Source organism: Nothobranchius furzeri, chromosome 10 (genome assembly GCF_043380555.1).
Source record: "Nothobranchius furzeri strain GRZ-AD chromosome 10, NfurGRZ-RIMD1, whole genome shotgun sequence".
NCBI lineage: Eukaryota > Metazoa > Chordata > Actinopteri > Cyprinodontiformes > Nothobranchiidae > Nothobranchius > Nothobranchius furzeri.
The window spans coordinates 26420125-26439700 of NC_091750.1; the positions used below are offsets into that span (position 1 = coordinate 26420125).

The 19576-nt window shown below is 44.1% G+C and overlaps 1 protein-coding gene across 1 annotated transcript in view; it reads left to right on the forward strand.

The window, feature by feature from the left end:
- Nucleotides 1-15750: 15750 nt before the first annotated feature.
- The window catches only part of LOC107374570 (odorant receptor 131-2-like), a 9764-nt gene continuing 5938 nt past the window's right edge, over nt 15751-19576 (forward strand). Inside the window, exon 1 of the mRNA XM_015942730.3 lies at nt 15751-19576. This exon is cut by the window's right edge and continues 5938 nt beyond it. Coding sequence (XP_015798216.3) covers nt 19294-19576 — 283 coding nt within the window. The 5' untranslated portion in view covers nt 15751-19293.

The window sequence follows — 19576 nt, forward strand, 5'->3', positions numbered from 1 at the left end:
AAATGTCCTGATTGTAATCGGATATGTCAAAATTTAATTTGTTTTCAAAAACACAAAATACCTGTACACAGACCTCAAGCGGTCAGGAATGTTTCCCCTTGCGAATTGCTGAAAAAATGTTTGAGTTGTAAGCATGTTTATTATGTGGCTATGGGTAAAAACAGTTCAGACCATGTTTGACCTACATAAAATGTGGCATATGCAAACAACCGGCGGTTCAAGGTCATCAGTGTTTTATTCAGCTTGAAACAAAGGATGAAAGATTAACAGAAAAAGTCATTTATTTCGACACTGAAACATTTTTGGATCAGAAAGGTGTGCATTCACCATTTTTGATCTGTGCAAAATCCGATTCAGGCGAGATTTGGGAAAAATATGGTGTAGAATGCATTCAAGATTTTATTATGCAGATGAGGCTGCCTAAATTCAGCAATTATACATTTATTGCTCACAACGCCAGAGGGTCCGACACCTATTTAATCCTGAGAGCCATGATCCAATGAAAAATTGTACCCAAAAATATTCTTATGCAAGGCTGTAAGATCCTAAGTTTTTCCGATCCAGATTTTGGTTTAAGGTTTATAGATTTGTTAAGTTTTCTCATGACGAAGCTAGCCAACCTCCCTGAGGCCTTAGGTTTTGCAGATAAAGCTAAAGGCTATTTTCCTCATTGATTATCGTCTCTTGAACATCTGAATTACATAGGGCCTTATCCAGCTGTCAACGATTTCGGCTTTGATCAAATGTCTCCGGAGCAGAAAAATACATTCTAAGAATGGTACACAGAAGAGACTAATCATCAGCTTTTTGATTTTAAGAAGGAAGCGGTGTTTTACTGCAGGAACGATGTGGAAATTCTGCGTAAGGCCTGTGGAATTTTCAGAGAGGAGTTTTTTTTAATGAAACAGGGATCGATCCTTTTAAGTCAGTCACCATAGAATCAGATTGCATGCGTGTGTTTAGAGCTAATTTTCTAAAACCAGACACGTTGGCAATCCCTTGCCCACTCAATTATCGCATTCAACAAAAACCATAATCAACAATGAGTATTGTGTGGTTAGAATGGCTTTCACATTGTCAAAATGTAGAGATTCAACACGCTTTGAAACCTTCAGTGGAGAGAAAAATAGAGTTTTGTCTTGATGGATATGCTGTGATTTCAGGCGTTGAACATGCGTTAGAGTTTTTAGGGTGTTATTTTCATGGCTGTCCAAAATGTTTCCTGCCATCTGCAACGTGTCCTCTGAGAAAAATCACTTTTGGTGAAATTTATGACAAAACCATTGACAAACTGCAGATGCTGGAATCTGTGCATCGTTTAAAGTGACTGTGATTTGGGAGCATGATTGGCACAAGGTGATGAAAACAAATCCTGAGGTAAAACAGTTTCTGCAGGGTTTTGAATTCCCATCAGCACCGCTATCGCCTCGGGAGGCGCTGTTCGGAGGGAGAACATGCCCTGTGCGACTCAGATATTCGGCTCAGAGTGATGAAAAGATCAAATATGTGGACATCACATGTCTGTACCCTTACGTGATTGCCACACAATGTTATCCCGTCGGTTACCCCCAAATCCATGTGAAAAATTTCAGAGATCCAAAAAGCTATTATGGTTTCATTAAAGCTATTGTTTCACCACCTCGAAAAATATTTTTCCTTGTTCTACCTTTTAAAACATCAAAAGGTAAATTGGTTGTTAACATCTGCCGCACCTGCACTGAGTTGAATAATCCGACTGACTCCTGCAGACACAACTCATCTCAGAGAGCTCTAACAGGTGTCTGGGTCGGCGTGGAATTCAATGTGGCTTTGGATGCAGGCTACCAAGTGAAAAAAATGATTAAGGTGTGGGATTTTGAGAAAAGCAGCACGGATGAGTTTGTCAGCTTCATTAACACATTTCTGAAACACAAGCAACAAGCCTCTGGTTTTCCTGAAGGCCTGACTGATGATGAATCAAAAAGACAATATACAGGGCTATGAAATTCATCAGGGGATTTGTTTAGATATGGCAAAAACTGAGTGCAATCCTGCTAAACGTTCCATTTCAAAATTATGTTTCAGTTCATTGTGGGGAAAATTTGGACAGCGAGATGAGCTTTTCCAGACCGTTTTCATTAAAAGTCCTAATCACAGAGCTGCAGCGTAGCACTGGAGAGGGCGCGCCGCATCGGTCCAAAGGGGGACATGGAGACACGGCCCAGAACTCTAATCATGAGGTTCCTTAGCTACAAAAGTAAAGTGGCAGTCATTGCGGCAGCACGGAACAATAAAGAAATCCGGTACAAAAACCAGCAGGTGTGGTTCTAACAAAATTTGGCGACAGGAGTCCATCAGAAGAGGAAACAATTCGACCCAATACGCCAGGAGCTGCGCAGGCTGGGAGTCAGACATGGAATAGTTTACCCCGCAAAAATGTTGGTTACTTACAAGGGCCAGGTCCATGCCTTCAAGAGCCCCGCTGAAGCGAAACAACTACTAAAAATAATCCAGGAGGAATCACCCAGAGCTAAGTGATAATTAAAAGAAAAAGAAAAAAGAAGAAGCTACTAGACCGGGAGGGATATAAAGAGAGAACTAAACCTGTTTAAATAATAGAATCAAATGGAGCGCTAATAATGTGGTGGATAGTGGTGAGGCTGATTTTTTTTGTTTTCTTGTACTTAGGTTCTGCACTAGGAAAGTGGTTGGACTTTTCCTCACTAAGTGAGGACAGGTCCCATCATAGCAGGAGGCAGAGAGATGGGTAAAGTTGCTCCTAAGCGAGCGAGGGAGAAAAAGAGTGTTATGAAAGTTCTGATTGTTCAAATGTTCCAGTTGGTTGTGCTTTTCAGGCAAAAGGACGGCAATCCAAAACAACAAACAAGTATTACATAAAATGAACATAGATATACTGTCCTGGAATTGCAGAAGCTTACAACAACCTATAAAGATAAAACAGGTAATGAATAAGATTAAAGATAAAAATTCAAAAGTTGTTTTTTTACAGGAAACACATCTTCCAGAGGAAGACATTTTGAAAATCAAAAGGAGGTGGCGGGGCATGGTTTTGCCGGCCTCAGTTTCATCTCAGACCAGTGGGGTAATGACACTAATTCATAATGCAATTCCTATTCAGGCTAAAAAGGTTATTAGAGATAAAAGAGGAAGGTATCTAATTATTCAGGGTAGACTGCTAGAAGAGGAGTTGGTGTTAGTAAATTTATATGGACCCAATGCAGATGATCCCAAATTTTTCGAGGAATTATTTATAAATGTTAGGTAAAAACTGATTTTCACCTTCTCTTTTTAATAATGTTGTTCTTTCAAACAGATTTCATTAGCCTTATTCACATTTAAGGTGGTAAATACAGTATTAGATGCATGGAAAATGGTTTTGTCTGGGTACCATCTGTTGTTTTTAATTCAAACGAAGATTCATTCCTTGTTCATATTTTGTTATTATTCTGCGCCTCCGGCAGGGAAGTTTGACCTTGTAAGTCTGCAGTTCTGTTATCACAAAAAGCTCCCTAGCAAAATCCAGACGGAGCGTTTCTCTGTTATACCAAGAACCTTGGAAAGTTTGCTTTCTGTGAAGGGGGTGGGTGTGTTTATCTTTTAATGTGTGTGTGCTATATTACTTTTTAATAAAGCCTTTTTGCGAGCTTCTGCTCGTCGAGAGACTAAACAGACCTCCCATTGGTGTGTATCTTTATTTCTCTCTGGTTTTGCAAAATCTGGTTGTTGATTATTGGTTGTTTATTGATAAATGGTATTGATAACCTAATATCTCTAACCCCCTTGTGTGTGTTGGACTTTCTTTGAGGCACGCCTAGATTGAATTAAATAAAATACCCAACATTTTGGTGCCGTGTAACCCGTCGTGCAGTTAGGCCGCTGGGGGGTTGTCTCTGGGGGCCGCTTCCTGCTTCGGTCCGAGGGGCTGGACTCGCTTCCCGGCCGGCTGGATGGCTCCGTGGGACTCTTCTCTTTCCGGCTGTCTCGCGCACGTCGGACTTCGGGGTGAGTCCGCCGCGCAGGGGGGATAGGTATTGGATTGGAAGAGTGAGTACCTCTTTTTTGCAGCCTTGCATATATAAAGCTGGTTGACTTGACAGTGTGTTTTATGTGTGTCTGCCCTTCCAAACACGGGAGACGTCCCGTGTTTTAGCAAGGAGCTTGAATCCGGTTCGGGTGAAATAGCGTTGAAATAGTCTAAACCGGGAGCCGCTAACTCGCGCCCTAGGTTCAGCTGCTCTGACAAGGCCGGTTCCTGGTGAAACAGTTGAAATATGTGGAAAGGCTGGTCAGAAATGCTGCTGGAAAGGTTTTAATTAGGTCTGTGTCGCAGGAGACACAGTCCGCCCCGCTGTGAGATGTCATTGCGGGTCGTAATGCAATCGGAACTGCAGACAACTGGTAAATAAGAGATTGAATAAACCAGTGCCGCGTTAAAGCGCCCACAATATCTTTGCACAACACCGGCTAACCACCCACTGGGTTGGCAAAGTTTATAGAAGTTCATCATAAACTCTAGTAAACACACTGTCACTGACACGTTTGGCTTCTCTTGTATTCACATTGTCGCTGGATTGTTTAAACGGTTTCCCTATTGCTGTTGAGGTACAAAGATTTGGACACCGCTACTTTTGGGCTTAAATCCTCAAGTTGAACTAAAAATTCATGATTTGTGTGCTCCTCATCGGTTTTTGGTGTTGTGTCTGTTGTTTTCGTCCGCCGCTTGCTGATCATGGTTGTCTGTGTGGCTATGTGGGTTTGATGGTGCCGAAGCTCTGTGTTTGAGAGTTTCGGCTGTCTGAGTGTGTGTATGCTCCAGTTTTTGTCATGATCCTGCTCCTGCCTAAGACCTGTTGCCACTGCAGCCACAGCCCGCACCTCATCAAGCTCCAGCCAAGCTGTTTCCCCAGCAACCACAGTCAACTCACCATCCACATCATCCTACCACCTGTCTCTCATTAGCTCCTCATCAGCTCATCACACACACCTGCTCCTCCTGCTATATAACTCCCAGCCTGCTCTCCAACCGGTGCCAGATTATTGAACACATTTTTGTTAGTAAATTCTCCAGCCTTTCACCCACCTTGACTCCACGGATCCGAACCTTGCCTCGTCCTCTGACCTGCCTGCTCCTCGTGCCCTCCTGTGATTACCGCTTTGCTCCCGACCACATCTTTGGATTTCCCCTATTGGAATTACTGCCCCTCTGACCTCCTGGCCACGACCCTGCTCAGTCCTCGACCACGTCTCCGGATTCCCCTGTCGGATATTCAACCTCTCGGATCTTCTGGTAACGACCGCCTGTCTTCTGACCTAGCCTCTGCCTCTCCAGTCATCGCCCCTTTTCCCTCTCTAATAAACATTCTAAAACGTGTCATTCTGTGTTGGGTGTTTTTACGGCTCCGCCAGCTTGAGTACATTACAGTTTTGGCCTGGTTCCTATGAGAAAGGTGTGTGTGTGTCAGAGGTTTTGAGCCTGGTTCGGTTTGTGTGAGTGAAAAACCTGCAGGTTCTGTTCTGTTCTGTGGTCTGTGTTTTCGTGGGCTGCATCCCATTTCAGGTTGTGCAGGCTTGCCTGATCTCCGTGGTCCTGTGGTGTTGTTATCGTTCACTGCTGGTATCTGAAATAGAGCCCTGCACAGGCCTAAAATCTGAGCTCGTGTCCGACCCGGCCCGAGGGGGTGGAGCCCCAGCGCGACCCGGCCCGAAAAGGTTTTCAGGATTCTCTGGCCCGACCCGAGCCCGACTTTTTTTTAACCAGCTAAATGAAAACAAAGTGCGTCAATCCTGACCAATGTGTTAAAAGACGTGCAGGATCCGATCAATTTGTTTTTCCCTCGTTTACCGTCACGGAGATAACGGCGCACTGGCTCTGGTGTTAATCAAGTTACATTTTATCTCTTTCGAACAATTTTCACAAGAAAACAGAACAGTTAAAAGCAGGGCTTGTGTTGACCGGACAGTTCCCGTATTTGACCGTTTATTTTGACGGAGAAAGAATAGAAAGAATTACCCCGACGCATGCAGACGAACTGACACTTTATTCTATGCACATCGCAGATGTTGCTAAATCACCCAAGAAAAGATTCCCATCTGAACATCTGAGCTGCTCAGCACAGCTCGCTGTCAGCGCATATGTGCACAGCGAGCTGAAGTTGTGGAGATTGGCTTGGAGTGCGTTGCAGAACCAGAGCGTATGCGGGAAGATTCCTCCCACTGAAGCGAGTGTTTTCCAAACCCTGTCGCTCAGAGAGACTTGTCACTTAGAAAATGTTCCCTGATTATGAAACTTTGGCTGAATAGTGCTTGTTCCTGTCTCCAATGTGGCGACGCATCCAGGAGCCGTCGGAGGAGAATCCCAGAATCTCTTCAGCTCAGGAAGCGCCTATGATTACGCACAAGCGTGACCTGTCAACCCGGTCTCACAGTAAGACTGGGTTGGACCTGTTCAGGTTTACGCAGACAATCTTTACATAGAATTGACTTACAGATATAAAATTAATTCAGTAAAATATAAAGCATTTTATTTAAATATCCATTCAATATTTTACAAGCACAGAGAGCCGCATCAGATGGATGGAAGAGCCGCGGGCTGTGACATGTTTTCTCCAGGACCAGAGAGGACGCAAACTCAATACATCTCTTTTATTGTGAGGTAATAATTTCTCCGAGTTTTGCGGTTGCGGGCGGGAGTAGACACGCACGCTACGGGTGCGGGCAGGAGTGTAACACACACGTTGCATTTGCAGGCGTAATGGTCAGAAATTCAGCGGGAGCGGGATGAATAAAACAGTCCCGCGCAGGGCTCTACTGGTGCGTTTGTGTTTCTTTTTTTTTAATGAATTCGATTAAAAATTAAGGCGCCCAGCCCGGCCTGTGTCCGAGGTAATTACACAGTTGTTGGCCCGAAGCCTGGCCCGAGGGCCGTCAGGCCGGGCCGGCCCGAGGGCCTAGGGCTCCAGTGCAGGGCTCTAATCTGAAGTATTGGTGCCAGCTGTCCCATTGCGGTGTGTGTGTGTGTGTGTGTGTGTGTGTGTGTGTGTGTGTGTGTGTGTGTGTGTGTGTGTGTGTGTGTGTGTGTGTGTGTGTGTGTGTGTGTGTGTGTGTGTGTGTGTGTGAAGAACTCTAAATTAGTTAGAAACGGCAAATTACACCCTTAACCCAGAGGGTTAAGGTCCGGTCGATGAGCGTGGGAGAGAGTTAAAGTCCAATGAGCCACATTTCCACCTTCTGCCCCCAGAAGAGGGGGGAAATATAGAAACCCTCAGAGGTTTTGCCGAGTGCGGGTTAATCCACATCGTGACTGCGCCTGGTTATTACTGACCAAATAATATCTTATCAATTAAGTAAAGGCCTACGGGGCTATAAAATAAAATTACAAATGAAATGAAATAAAATTAAAAATCGAAAGGGTGTCTCCAAATTGCAGTTTTACCCTAAAATGAAGATAAATGAAAATTTGAAAGAGCTCCTGCAACAAACCAAAATAAAAGTTGCACAACTATTAATTTTTCTTATTGCTCTTGTGACCCGATTGTTTTATTTATTTATGGTGGATGGTTCTGACTATGAATGGAAAGTTCGGTTTAAAGTAATCTAGATTACACACTGTTCCCCTGCTATCATGTGAATGACTCCGTCATATTAATCTTTTATTTGCAGTTAATTGTATATTGGGTTTTTCTTTTTCTTTTTTTATTTTAATTTCTGGGAGTACTAATTTTTCCAAACCTTCATATCCAAACAGGGGATTTCGGGTGGTGACAACCCAAAACCCGGGTATATATGAGGCCCGTGGTGCCTGTTTGAATTCAAAACTACAGATGGGGTATTCCAAATTAATGGTTGTCAGCATTTGAATCTCTCTGTTATCTGATTTTCTGTTAAACTGTTTAGAAGTCTGAAGAGATATGAGAAAGTCACAACTGAGGTGACTCACACTGGCTTTGTTTTTCTTGTTGTTTTATGGTGGCCACCTTAAAGTCTTCCTTTGGTTTGTTTTTTCTTTTGTTTTAAAAAGCCGTTGAGCACCTCAAGGCCTGCAAGCCATAGGAATTGGATTTGGGTTTTAGTGTGTTCTATACAATTTATTTTTCTTCTTTTTTCCTTTAGTTAGACTACGTGTTCTATTATGGAATGTAATGTGTTGACTGGTAGAGCGATAGTGACCATCTACGGTGAATCATTTGTTTGGTGTCCTGCCAAATGTCTCAGTTTGACTACCTCAGTCCTTCCTGGAATGTAAACACCAGCCAGAAATCCCAGTAGAACCAAATTCCCAGTTTAGGCCCAGAGTTGAACAATTCCCCACTTTACAATACCCTTTGTCCCCTGAAGCAATGCATTTTTAGGTTCCCGGGCATCCTAACTTGGTTTGCTTTCACCTACAAAATTTAGGGCTCAACTTACAGTTGTACCTCACAAAATCCCACTATTACCTAAACAATCAATAACTGTCTCGCTGACTTTCAATGCTCAGCCATTTTCTAAGATCCTTGTTTACGTGGATGGTGGTTTGATTGCATCTGACGGTATGGAGTTTTGCCTCACAGAATCTGACGCCTTATTGCAATACCTCCACCGAACAGGAAACAAATTCAGTAAAAAGGATCTACAGTGGGTAGAAATTCTCAGTCCAGCATGTGGGACACACTCTGTCAGGTGAAGGCAGGCAGATCCAGTCAGGACGAAAGGAAACCATTTTGAACACCCCAGAACGCCAGACTAAGAAGCAGATGATGCAGTTTTTAGACCTTTCTCTTTAGTGCAGACAGTACATTCCCCATAATGCAGAAATAACCCAGCCCCTTTACTCATGTCTCTTTTCTGCTGGATTTAGCCCCAAGCTGCAGAGTTCTGTGGGATGCAGTTTTTAGTCCTTCTTAAGTAGTCCCCCGTAATGCAGAATTGACCCAGTGTCATGCACTCCTCCTCTTAACCTCCTCTGCGGGCCTGGCTGGCACTGCACTCCATTTCCCAGCATCCCTGTCACCGATGCTACCCGGTGACGTCATCCCGTTGTGCCTATTTAAGGACCTGTCACAGCTGAGCCGGCACTCAGTCATCATCTCACGATAGACGCCAACCCATTCTAAAACGACAAACCTAATCTGCCAACTCTAAAGACCATCTGGGAAGAGAACTTCCCATGCTGTAATCAGTCACGACCAAACACCAGTCTCTCCGCGCCTGGGTCTCAAAGCCACACTCCAGCTCAGCCCATCAAACCTGACACCCAGCCCTTTGCTCATTTCTATTTTATTTTTCTGGATTTGACACCGAGTTACAGAATTATAGGGGGAAATTATTGTAAAATTATGATTTTTGTGTTAATGTGGTACAAAACCTCATGAATGGCTTCTGCTCTATTTGATTGAAGAGCTGTAAAGAAAGTGCCTTACTGCCATTTCTTGAATGACGAACTCTTTTACCCCTTTAACTGAAACAGCTTTTGTAAATTTAAAATGGGATGTATTCATTCTGTCACAACTCTGGTTTTACCAGACTCTAATCCCATGCTTTCGTTCTTTTTTAAACACAGAAACAGTTTTGTTTACCTGTTTTGTAGCTACAGTTTCGCCGACGGCTGCCGGCTTCTTCAGGCTGACGCTGATGGTGGTGCGTCACTTCCTTCTCCGTTTATCTGCGGGCAGTAGAGGACGTTGTCGCCCTCTACTGCCCGCTCCTCTGCCCGCAGATAAACGGAGAAGGAAGTGACGCACCACCATCAGCGTCAGCCTGAAGAAGCCGGCAGCCGTCGGCGAAACTGTAGCTACAAAACAGGTAAACAAAACTGTTTCTGTGTTTAAAAAAGAACGAAAGCATGGAATTAGAACCACGACACAGTAAGAACACACCTAAGATTTACCAGACTCTGTTTTCTGTGGGAACAGATTAGCTGTGAGGTGGCTAATCTGCTTTTCGCTACTGGACTAAGGTTAAAAATGTAACTTTGACTCAAGATGGTCTCTATTTTACACTTGGTAAGGCTGTTACCGTTATATAAATATGAGATGTGATGTGGTGGATGGGAGGTGATGTAATGTGATGTGTGAGGTGGTGTGATGGAATCTAAATGTTTTAGCAACGTTCTTTGTATCCGAGAGAACTGGTGAAATTTGGGTGTAAAAGAATTTGTTGTTTGGTTATAAACTAGAGAGTTGGTTACTGATAAAAGACATCAGGCGCAGCCTGTTGTGCCTACAATACCCTTGTGGAGACCCACAGTGTAGATTCAGACTGTCGGAGGTTGGTTGATGTAAGGTTTTGACTCAGACAGAGCCTCTGCCTTGTCACTCACTCAGGATGTTACCAGATGTTTGTCAACAGAAGAAAAAGCAAGAGTCCAGGATGTTACAGAGCTCTGACTTTTTATCTTTTTTTTGAATGCAAACAATCCACGACATTGGGGCATGGATTCCCCTTAACAGGCAATCAACCGACCAACAACAGTGCCAAATCCATCTGGCCTTTTCAAGCTACCTTAGAACCAACCATTAAGACATGGGCAGGGGAAACTATTAGCTTGAAATCTTACAATCAATAAAGTACATCTCAACAAAATATTTCAAACAATCTATTTACATATTTACCTCCTACCTTAACTCAAAAGAACAAAAACAACAACAACTACACTTAAACAAACACAAGATAACCTCCTCTCCCCCCCTCTCTCTTCAGTCAGTTAGTTTCTCCCTCAGTAGAGCTGATTGAACTGATCATGGCTGCCTATGGGCGCGCTTCCATGGCAACACTTAAATAAATGACCTCAGAAGGAAAGGAGTGATGATCACCAATAAATCAACTTCACTTAAAGTAATTTATAGATTACCAAGCTTATTTGACCTAAAACACACACAGAAATACAGGATTCAACAGAAACAAGAGACATAACTAGTAGTGAGGAGATAAATCCCTCACACTTCCCTCCCCTTTCAAATGACTCGCTGTGTCCCCAGCGATACAGGAAGTCAGCCACCCATTTCTACTTCCCTGGAATGTGATAATTTCGGAACCGGTATGGTTGGAGAGACAAGAACCATCTGGTGATATGACTGTTTGTGTCCTTCATCACCTCTAACCATTTGAGTGCCCGATGGTCAGTCTCCAGAGTGAGCTCACGTCCCAGTAGGTAGTATCTGAAAGAATCAATTGTCCACTTAACGGCCAGGCACTCCAGTTCTACTGCAGAGTATCTGGTCTCACGTGGGAACAACTTCCTGCTGACAAACGCCATCGGTTTCCTCTCCGCTCCTTCTCCCTGCAAGAGGACTCCACCAATCCCTCTAGTGGGGGCATCAGTTTGTGAGATCGGTGAGAGGGGCAGCTCTGGCAGAAAAATTCCTTATAAACCACCGATACCAGCCTACCAGGCCCAGAAAGGACTTCACCTGCTTCCTGGTGGTTGGCCTTGCTGCTGCTTTAATTGCATCAACTTTGTCTTTCACGGGCTTAATAACCCCTTGTCCCAGGGTGTGGCCCAAAAACTGTAGCTCCTTCTTGGCCAAGCAACATTTCCTGGGATGGATGGTCAGGCCTGCCTCCTTTATCCTCTGCAGGACCTCCTTCAGGTGGATGAGATGTTCTTTCCATGTGTTGCTGTAGATAATCACATCATCAAGGTAAGCTGCAGCAAACGAATCCATACCAGCCAGCACCTTGCTCATCTGCCTCTAAAAGGTGGCTGGCGCACCATGGAGTCCGAAAGGCATCTTTGTGAACTGCCACAGTCCTTGAGGGGTCCTAAAAGCAGTGAGAGGCTTAGCAGCTTCAGTCACAGGCACCTGCCAATACCCTTTACAGAGATCCAGAGTACTTATGTATTTGGCTTGGCACACACACTCTATTCTCAGCAATGGGTACGCATCAAAATCTGAGTGTGCATTCACCCTTCTAAAGTCAATACAAAAACGAATACTCCCATCTTTTTTGATTACCAGAACCACTGGGTTGCTCCATTCACTATTAGACGGTTCAATCACCCCGAGCTTCAACATGACCTCAATTTCATCTCTGAGCACAGGAAGCATCTTCTCTAGGCCGCGGTACATCCGTTGTCTGATGGGAGTGCTGCTCTTTAGGCGGATGTCATGTCGCACCAGATCTGTAGTTCCGGGTTGCTCCTGAAACAGATCTGGGGGAATAATGGCCTCCAGCTCCTGCTGCTGTGTGAGAGAGAGACGGGACAAATCAAGTGAGGCCGGACAGTCATTCACAGGTGGCAACTCTCTCTCCACCTCATCCTCTTCTTCCACCTTCTGAACAAAACATTGCTCACAAAGTGGGAGTTCACTGGATTTCCACTCTTTGAGAAGATTGATGTGGAAAACCTGCTTTGAGTTCCTCCTCTCAGGCATCTCAATCTCATAGGCGGTCCCACCTAGTTTCCTCAACGCAGTATATGGACCCTGCCATTTTGCCAGAAGTTTATAATCAGATGTAGGAAGTAGTAAAAGAACCTTCTGACCTGGGTTGAAGACTCTCTGCCTGGCTGTCTTGTCATACCAGGTTTGTTGTTGCTGTTGCACCCTTTCCAGTTGGTTCCTCACAATGGTGGTTGCCTCTTCCATCTTCTCCCTCATTTTCAAAACATGACTGACAACATTAGTCGGCTCACCCCTTGACCCAACCCATGATTCCTGAAGGATGTCCAGAGGACACCTTAGCTGCCTGTCATAGAGAAGTTCAACAAGGGTGAGGTCATGAAAAAATATAAATATTTCATTAAATTAAAATTTAAATTATTTATATGCATCATTAAAATAAAAAAACATGTTTTGAAATATATAAAGTGCACCAAACTTGACTCAGTCCATTCAACAATTCTAAATGGACAATTATGTAACTCATCAATTAATTATTTGAAAGGATAATTTGTCAATTAAATGCTGAAAAAAATAAACAATACATTAATGAGGCAAGAACTTTTTAAACTTGAACATACCTACACCCACAAGTCTATTTTTACCTGGAGTCTCCTCTCAAGAGTGGCTGGAGTAATATTACAACTTTGACAGAATACAAATTCTCTCTCTCTCTCTCTCTCTCTCTCTCTCTCTCTCTCTCTCTCTCTGGAAGCCCCACTCTAAGGGCCTTTGCAGTGTATTAGTGACTCATATATTGTACAACCACAGTCATAAAATTTTCAATTTTCAACTGTAAAATAATTTCACAGGAATTAGGAAAAAATAACACAACATCTACTCTATTTTCCTTGCCCGGACTCGAACCTGGCTCCTCCAGGGGGAAGGTCACCCGCTCTACCAGCTGAGCTATGACAACTACTGAATATCAGATTTTTTTTATATACATATACCTCTCATCATTTTGGTCCGACAGTGCGGGCAAAACTAACCAATCAGAGGACAGAGAAGATCTGCCACTGGCCACGCCTCCAGAGTGCCAAAACCCCTTGACAGCCGAGCGAGCGGAGTCAGAAACCGAGCGCGCAGAGAGGCTGCCGCACGCGCACGTTTTCCTCTGCCGTGTGCTCGTTGGCAACGCGCGCACGCAGGTTTGTCACTTGTACACATCCTTGTGCGCTCACAGACAGTTTGCTCCCTCTCAGTGCACAAATGATCTCTCGCCATGTATATTTTCACTCGCGAGTCCCGTTCACACGCGCGATGTGGACCCAATCCGCGTGCACGGGTTGTGGCACGGGTCTGACGCCATAGACAGCAGCCGGTACCGGTCGCTCGTGTACGTCAAAGTTATCTTTCATAAGAAGATAATCAATAAAACGATTTATATAAAGTGGATCCAGAAGTTGTAGCCCGTCTCTGCCGACAATATTTTGATATTTTTCACCCTGTTGGTGGTTTTACTGAGCAGGTGCCCCTTTTGTCATACGTTTCTTTTTAAAACATCTTTAGACCGTTCAGAATACAAATCCAGGCTCTGTCACGTTTGATTGTTGTAATTAAACTTTGTAGGTGGGGAAGGTCAGAAAAGGATCCGATCATTTTGTTTTTCCCTCATTTACAGTGACGGAGATAACGGTGCAGTGCGCCTGGCTCTGGTGTTAATTAAGTTAAATTTGTAACAATTTTCACAAGAAAACAAAACAGTCAAAAGCAGGGCTTGTGTTGACCGGACAGTTCCCGTATTTGGCCGTTTATTTTGACGGAGAAAGAATAGAAAGGATTACCCCGACGCATGCAGACGAACTGACACTTTATTCGTTTCGCAAATCGCAGATGTAGCTAAATCACTCAAGAAAAGATTTCCTTCTGAACATCTGAGCTGGACACCGCTCAGTCAGCTCACTGTCAGCGCGTACATAAGGTGCACAGCGCAGATGTGGAGAGGGGCTTGAAGCGCGTCGCAGAACCAGGGCGCATGCAGGAAGATTCCTTCCACTGAAGCGAGAGTTTTCCAAACCCGGTCTCTCAGAGAGACTTGTCACTTAGAAAATGTTCCCTGATGATGAAACTTTGGCTGAACTGTGCTTGTTCCTGTCTCCAATGTGGCATCTGAGGAGAGTCCTAGAATCTCACATCGTCTTCAGCTCTGAAAGCGCCAATATGATTACGCACAAGCGTGATGCGTCAACCCGGTCACACAGTAAGACCGGGTTGGACCTGTTCAGGTTTACGCAGACAATCTTTACATTTAGAATTAGCTTACAGATGTAAAATTAATGCAGTAAAATATAAAGCATTTTATTTAAATATCCATTCATTATTTTACAAGCACAGAGAGCCGCATCAGATGGATGGAAGAGCCGCATGCGGCTCCAGAGACGCGGATTGCCGGCCCCTGAGCTAGGGCATGTGCGGAGGACACACACACACACAAGCAAAATATACTTGTTTTCAATTACGTTTATTGAGCCCATTTACATTTTCTTAGGCCCACCCACAAATGAGTTTCTGGCTACGCTAATGGTGACTTTTGACAAACTTCTCTGAGCTCCGCAGCCATTACACTTTCCACCTCGTGCACCCCCTAGCGGCAGCTCACTTTGGGAATCCCTGCACTAGACCATCAGTCTGGGGGTGGTAGGGGGTGGTCCGAATACCCTTAATGCCTAACAGTCTATAGACTTGCTTCAGAGTGTTGGACAAAAAGTTGGTACCTCGGTCTGTTAAGATTTCTGCTGGGATTCCCACCCTAGAAAACAGTTGGAGCAACGCATAGGCTACCTGTTTAGCAGTGATGTTTCTAAGAGGGAAAGCTTCCGGGTAACGCGTGCTATAGTCACATATAACCAGGATAAAGCGATTCCCTGCTTGCGTTCTCTCAAGGGGTCCTACGATGTCCATATCTATTCTTTTAAAGGGGACATCAATAATAGGCAGGGGTTGCAGGGGATACTTGGGAACATTCTTTCCTCCTGACAACTGGCACACTGGACATGACAGGCAATACTGATGCACCTCCTTTTGAATGCCTGGCCAGTAAAACCTTTTTGAGATTCTATCAAAAGTCTTCTTGAAACCCAAGTGCCCTGCACACACACACACACAGCTGTGCCCCAGCTTTAAAACCTGTTCCCGAAGCATTTTAGGTACCACTAGTTTTTCTGACCCTGTTCCTCTAGATCTGTGAAAAAGCATCCCATCTGTAAGAACATATCCTTCTCCAGTGGGATGTGCATTATCCTCCTCTGTAATTGATACTGCCTGTTCAACAAAACCGTGTAGTGATTGATCCTGATTTAGCAACTGCTTGAAGTCCACTAGTTCATCCACCCCACCCACATCAAGTTCTGGAAACCCCAGAGATGTGTGTTTAACAGTACCAGCCATTTTAAGTATCCGCCTTTGCTTTTTGCTCTTCCTAGCCTTAACAGGGTGCTCTGTAGGGAGCTCAGATTTAAAGGACGGTAGTTCACGCAAAGAATGTTGCTCACCATCACTCCCAGAACCACATCGCTGGCCTGGTCCTACATTGTCACCAATGCATTCAGATTCCGAACCATTCTCAGCTAAAGTTTGATTTCTACTTTGTGATCTGGTTATAACATACACGGGTTTACATGATTGAACCAACTCCTGTAAGATGGGAATGTCCTGCCCCAAAATTACCTGATGTGCTAGACCTGCCACTACACCCACACTTAGGTTAAAAGTTTGGTTGACAACCTCTAAAAACACTACAGTTGTGGGCTAAGTTTTATGATCCCCATGAACACAGGAGATGTTAAGGCCAGGGCCTTCAAAGTAGGGCTGGCTGGTCAAAAGGGAAGGATGAACCAACGTCTGAACACTTCCTATATCTAACAAGGCAGTTGCTGGTTTTCCATCCATTTTAATTTCCAGCAGCTGTTTTCTCCCCTGCTGCAGATTTTGTGCAAAAGCTGGCCGTGGCACTGTGCAGAAATATGCAGATTTAGCTCTCCTTAAAGGACAGTCAGGTTTTATATGACCCACTTGACCACAAACGTAACAAACCACAGGTTTGGCTGGTAGCGTAGTTCTATTCAAAGGAACACTTGCCTCTCTTTGTTTCTCCCTACCTGCCATCTGCCCTGGACCACCACCCACACCAGACCCCCCAGACTTACTCTGTCAAGGACTGGACTTTTGTTGAAGGCTGAACCTAAAGGTCTTTGGTCCCCGGCGCGCAGCCAGGTAGTTCTCCACCAAGTCAGCTGCATTCCGAGCTGAAGTTGGATTTCTCTCTTTAACCCACTGTCAAGAGCTGAACTAGGAAGACCCGTGAAGACGCCAAACACAGTAAAAATATATAAAAAATGTTTTATTTGAAGCAGAGTTTGGGCGAGGCTGGAGACAGAGTCGGAGAGGAGGCGAGGGTCAAAACCAGATCGGACATGCAGATACGGGGAACAGGCAAGAGGCGAGGTTGATGACAGGGCAGGCAGAGTTCAGGCAGGGGTCAGGAGAAAAACGAGGTCCGGAGGCAGAGACCAGGCAGGGTGAATTGCTGGAGAATTTACTGGCATGAAGTCTTCAATAATCTGGCACTGAATGACTGGATGGCTGGTTCTTTTGTAGCAGAGAAAACAGGTGTGAGTGATGAGTTGAGGAGTCAGATGCAGGTGAAGTGGATGAAGCTGATTGTGGTAGTCAGGGAAACAGGGCTTGGCTGGGGCTTGATGATGAGACCAGGTGTGCTGCATGAAGGCTGAGGAGGGTGAAGGATTGGGAGTCATGACACCCACACCCTGATTTCAGATGGAAGAGAACGATAGAACTGTTCCAGGATGAGGATTTCACCGATCTCTTCCTTTCTTCTCCTTTCAGGGTGCAACCACTTGACATAAAGATCTTTCAAATGATTGCAGAACTCCCGCGGCATCTCGCTTCCACGCACACCAGGCTCTCGAAACCGTTGTTGGTATACCTCGTCATTTATCTCATACTTTGTTAAGATGGCCTCTTTTACTCTGATATATTCAGAAGAGTCCTCTGACCTCAAGGTATCCAAAGCTCGTAGATTAGCTCCGATACGACCCGTCCGGTCTTGAGATGTCTCTGAGTCACAACATCCAAGGTGGATGTTTGGCTCTTACAACAGCCATCTGGCAGTGTCAGCTTGCTTGCAAAGAGACTTTTGACTGTATGTCAAAAAAGTTGTCTCGAAGATGCTTGTTCCTGAATTAGCCGGTTCGAGAGTCAGCTAGAAACTGAATTCATCGGGAAGTAATTCTTGTTTAAATAAACTCAATGGTCTGAGTTCTGGCCAAGTTTGGCAAATCAGAATTTGACACGTTTGGAGTTTTACCAACATCCCTCAGAAAGCCACGCCTTCTTCAGCAACACATCCTCACACCCAAAGCGTCAAAATATGACGCGCGTGACCAAGCCTCAATATATGACGATTCTGGATGCCCCAGCGCGTCAGGAGGCGACGATCAGGGACACACTGATGACGCACCATCCTAGAGCGTCGGTATCCGACGCCGGTGGTGAGACGAACATTAGAGCGACTTGTGAACCTTAAGGTCACAGTTACTGGCCTTAAGGTTAGGATTGAGGTGAGGGGAAGGTTAAATAGTCAAATAATGTCCGTGTGACTGCGGGCGTCAAACACTGACGCCAGCGGAGCCACGTCCCTGATCGTTGTCTCCTGATGCGCTGGGGCGTCCCGAATCATCATATATTGAGGCTTGGTCACACGCTTCATATTTTGACACTTTGGGTGTGGGAATGTGTTGTCTTCAGATACAAAGATGTTTTAACACTGTGTGAATGAGAATGTTTAAACTCTGACGTGAGGTGAATATTAACCTTAATGAGTATCTTATTGTAAGGTGTATGATTGTAAACATTGCTTAACTTGTTAAAGGAAACATAGTGATTTGTGAGATAAATGGATATTTGTGAGAACAATATTCTTTTTTAATTAATTGATTTAAGCACAGGTTATTCAAACAGTTCATTTAAACATCGTGTTCATTCATCACATATGATTATTTAAACTTATGGTCGTAAAGTCATGGAGTCTTCACTTATTCCGAGTGAAGAATGTTGACGTCTGGCTTTCACACAGATGGCAGGAACCTTGAGGGAGACTGTTACGTCTCCAGTAAGGAACGATAAGCTGGCAAAGGGTTGTTTTGGGCCCCGGCAGATGGTGCAGCCTTGACTGTGTATGAAAGGTTATGTTGTGTTAAATAGATAGTGAAGAACTGACCACTTTCATACATAACACATTAGCGTGTGTGACTCTCACCCAGAAGTCCTTTCTCCACCTTGCCACAGTAGGAATTTAATTATTTAAATTTTTTTTAACAATTTTGAACTGATTATTGACAAAATTAAACAAAAACCACAAATAACTGCATCTTTTGTCAAAAGCTGTTGCGAAATCGGGCTTTTTAGTGTGCAACAAGCACAAAAAAATGCTTTGAAATCCTGGAGGGACTGGTTTAGAGTAGATAATATATTATAAACAGGAAGATTGTTGTTGATTGTTTAATATGTTGTGTTCTTGCAGCAGTTCTAATACAAAATCAATGGGCAACAAAATACTGAGGGGCAAAGGCGTTAAACCAATAACAACTAATTTCCTCTCTGTTTGGACTGAACTTATTTGAGCTTAATAAGTGAAATGTCACAGGTAGGGGTGTGATGTGTCATTTGACAGTGCAATGGAAAGCATATAAATAGCCTGTGTGTTAAATCAAACCCTGCAGACCAGCTCTGCCTTCATAGCAACATGAATAAGCTTTAACCTGAAGCCACCTTGACAAGGAAAATGGGTTTCTGAGTTTTACCTTTTTAACAGGATGTCTCAGTATGAAGACTGTTGCATTTAATCTGTTGTAGGAATATAAATGAAGTTATTTGACTTGCAACAATTGCTACAACTTTATACTTAAGTGTCATGTCATCTCAGTCTCTCTCAAACGTCTCTGCTGTGCTGCAGTATGAAGACTTTTTGGAAAGAGTGATTACTTTTACTTTATGCACAGTCCCTGCCTGTGTGTTTCTCTTTGTCAATGGGGTCATGTTGTTCATCTTAAGGAGTAAACCTGTTTTTCATGACAGCTGCCGTTATATTCTGCTGTATAATCTCCTTCTTGCAGATACTGTTCATCTAGTAGTGAGCCAGATTTTGTTCCTACTTGGTGTTTGTAGAATAATTCTAACATATCCTGTTTGTGGTA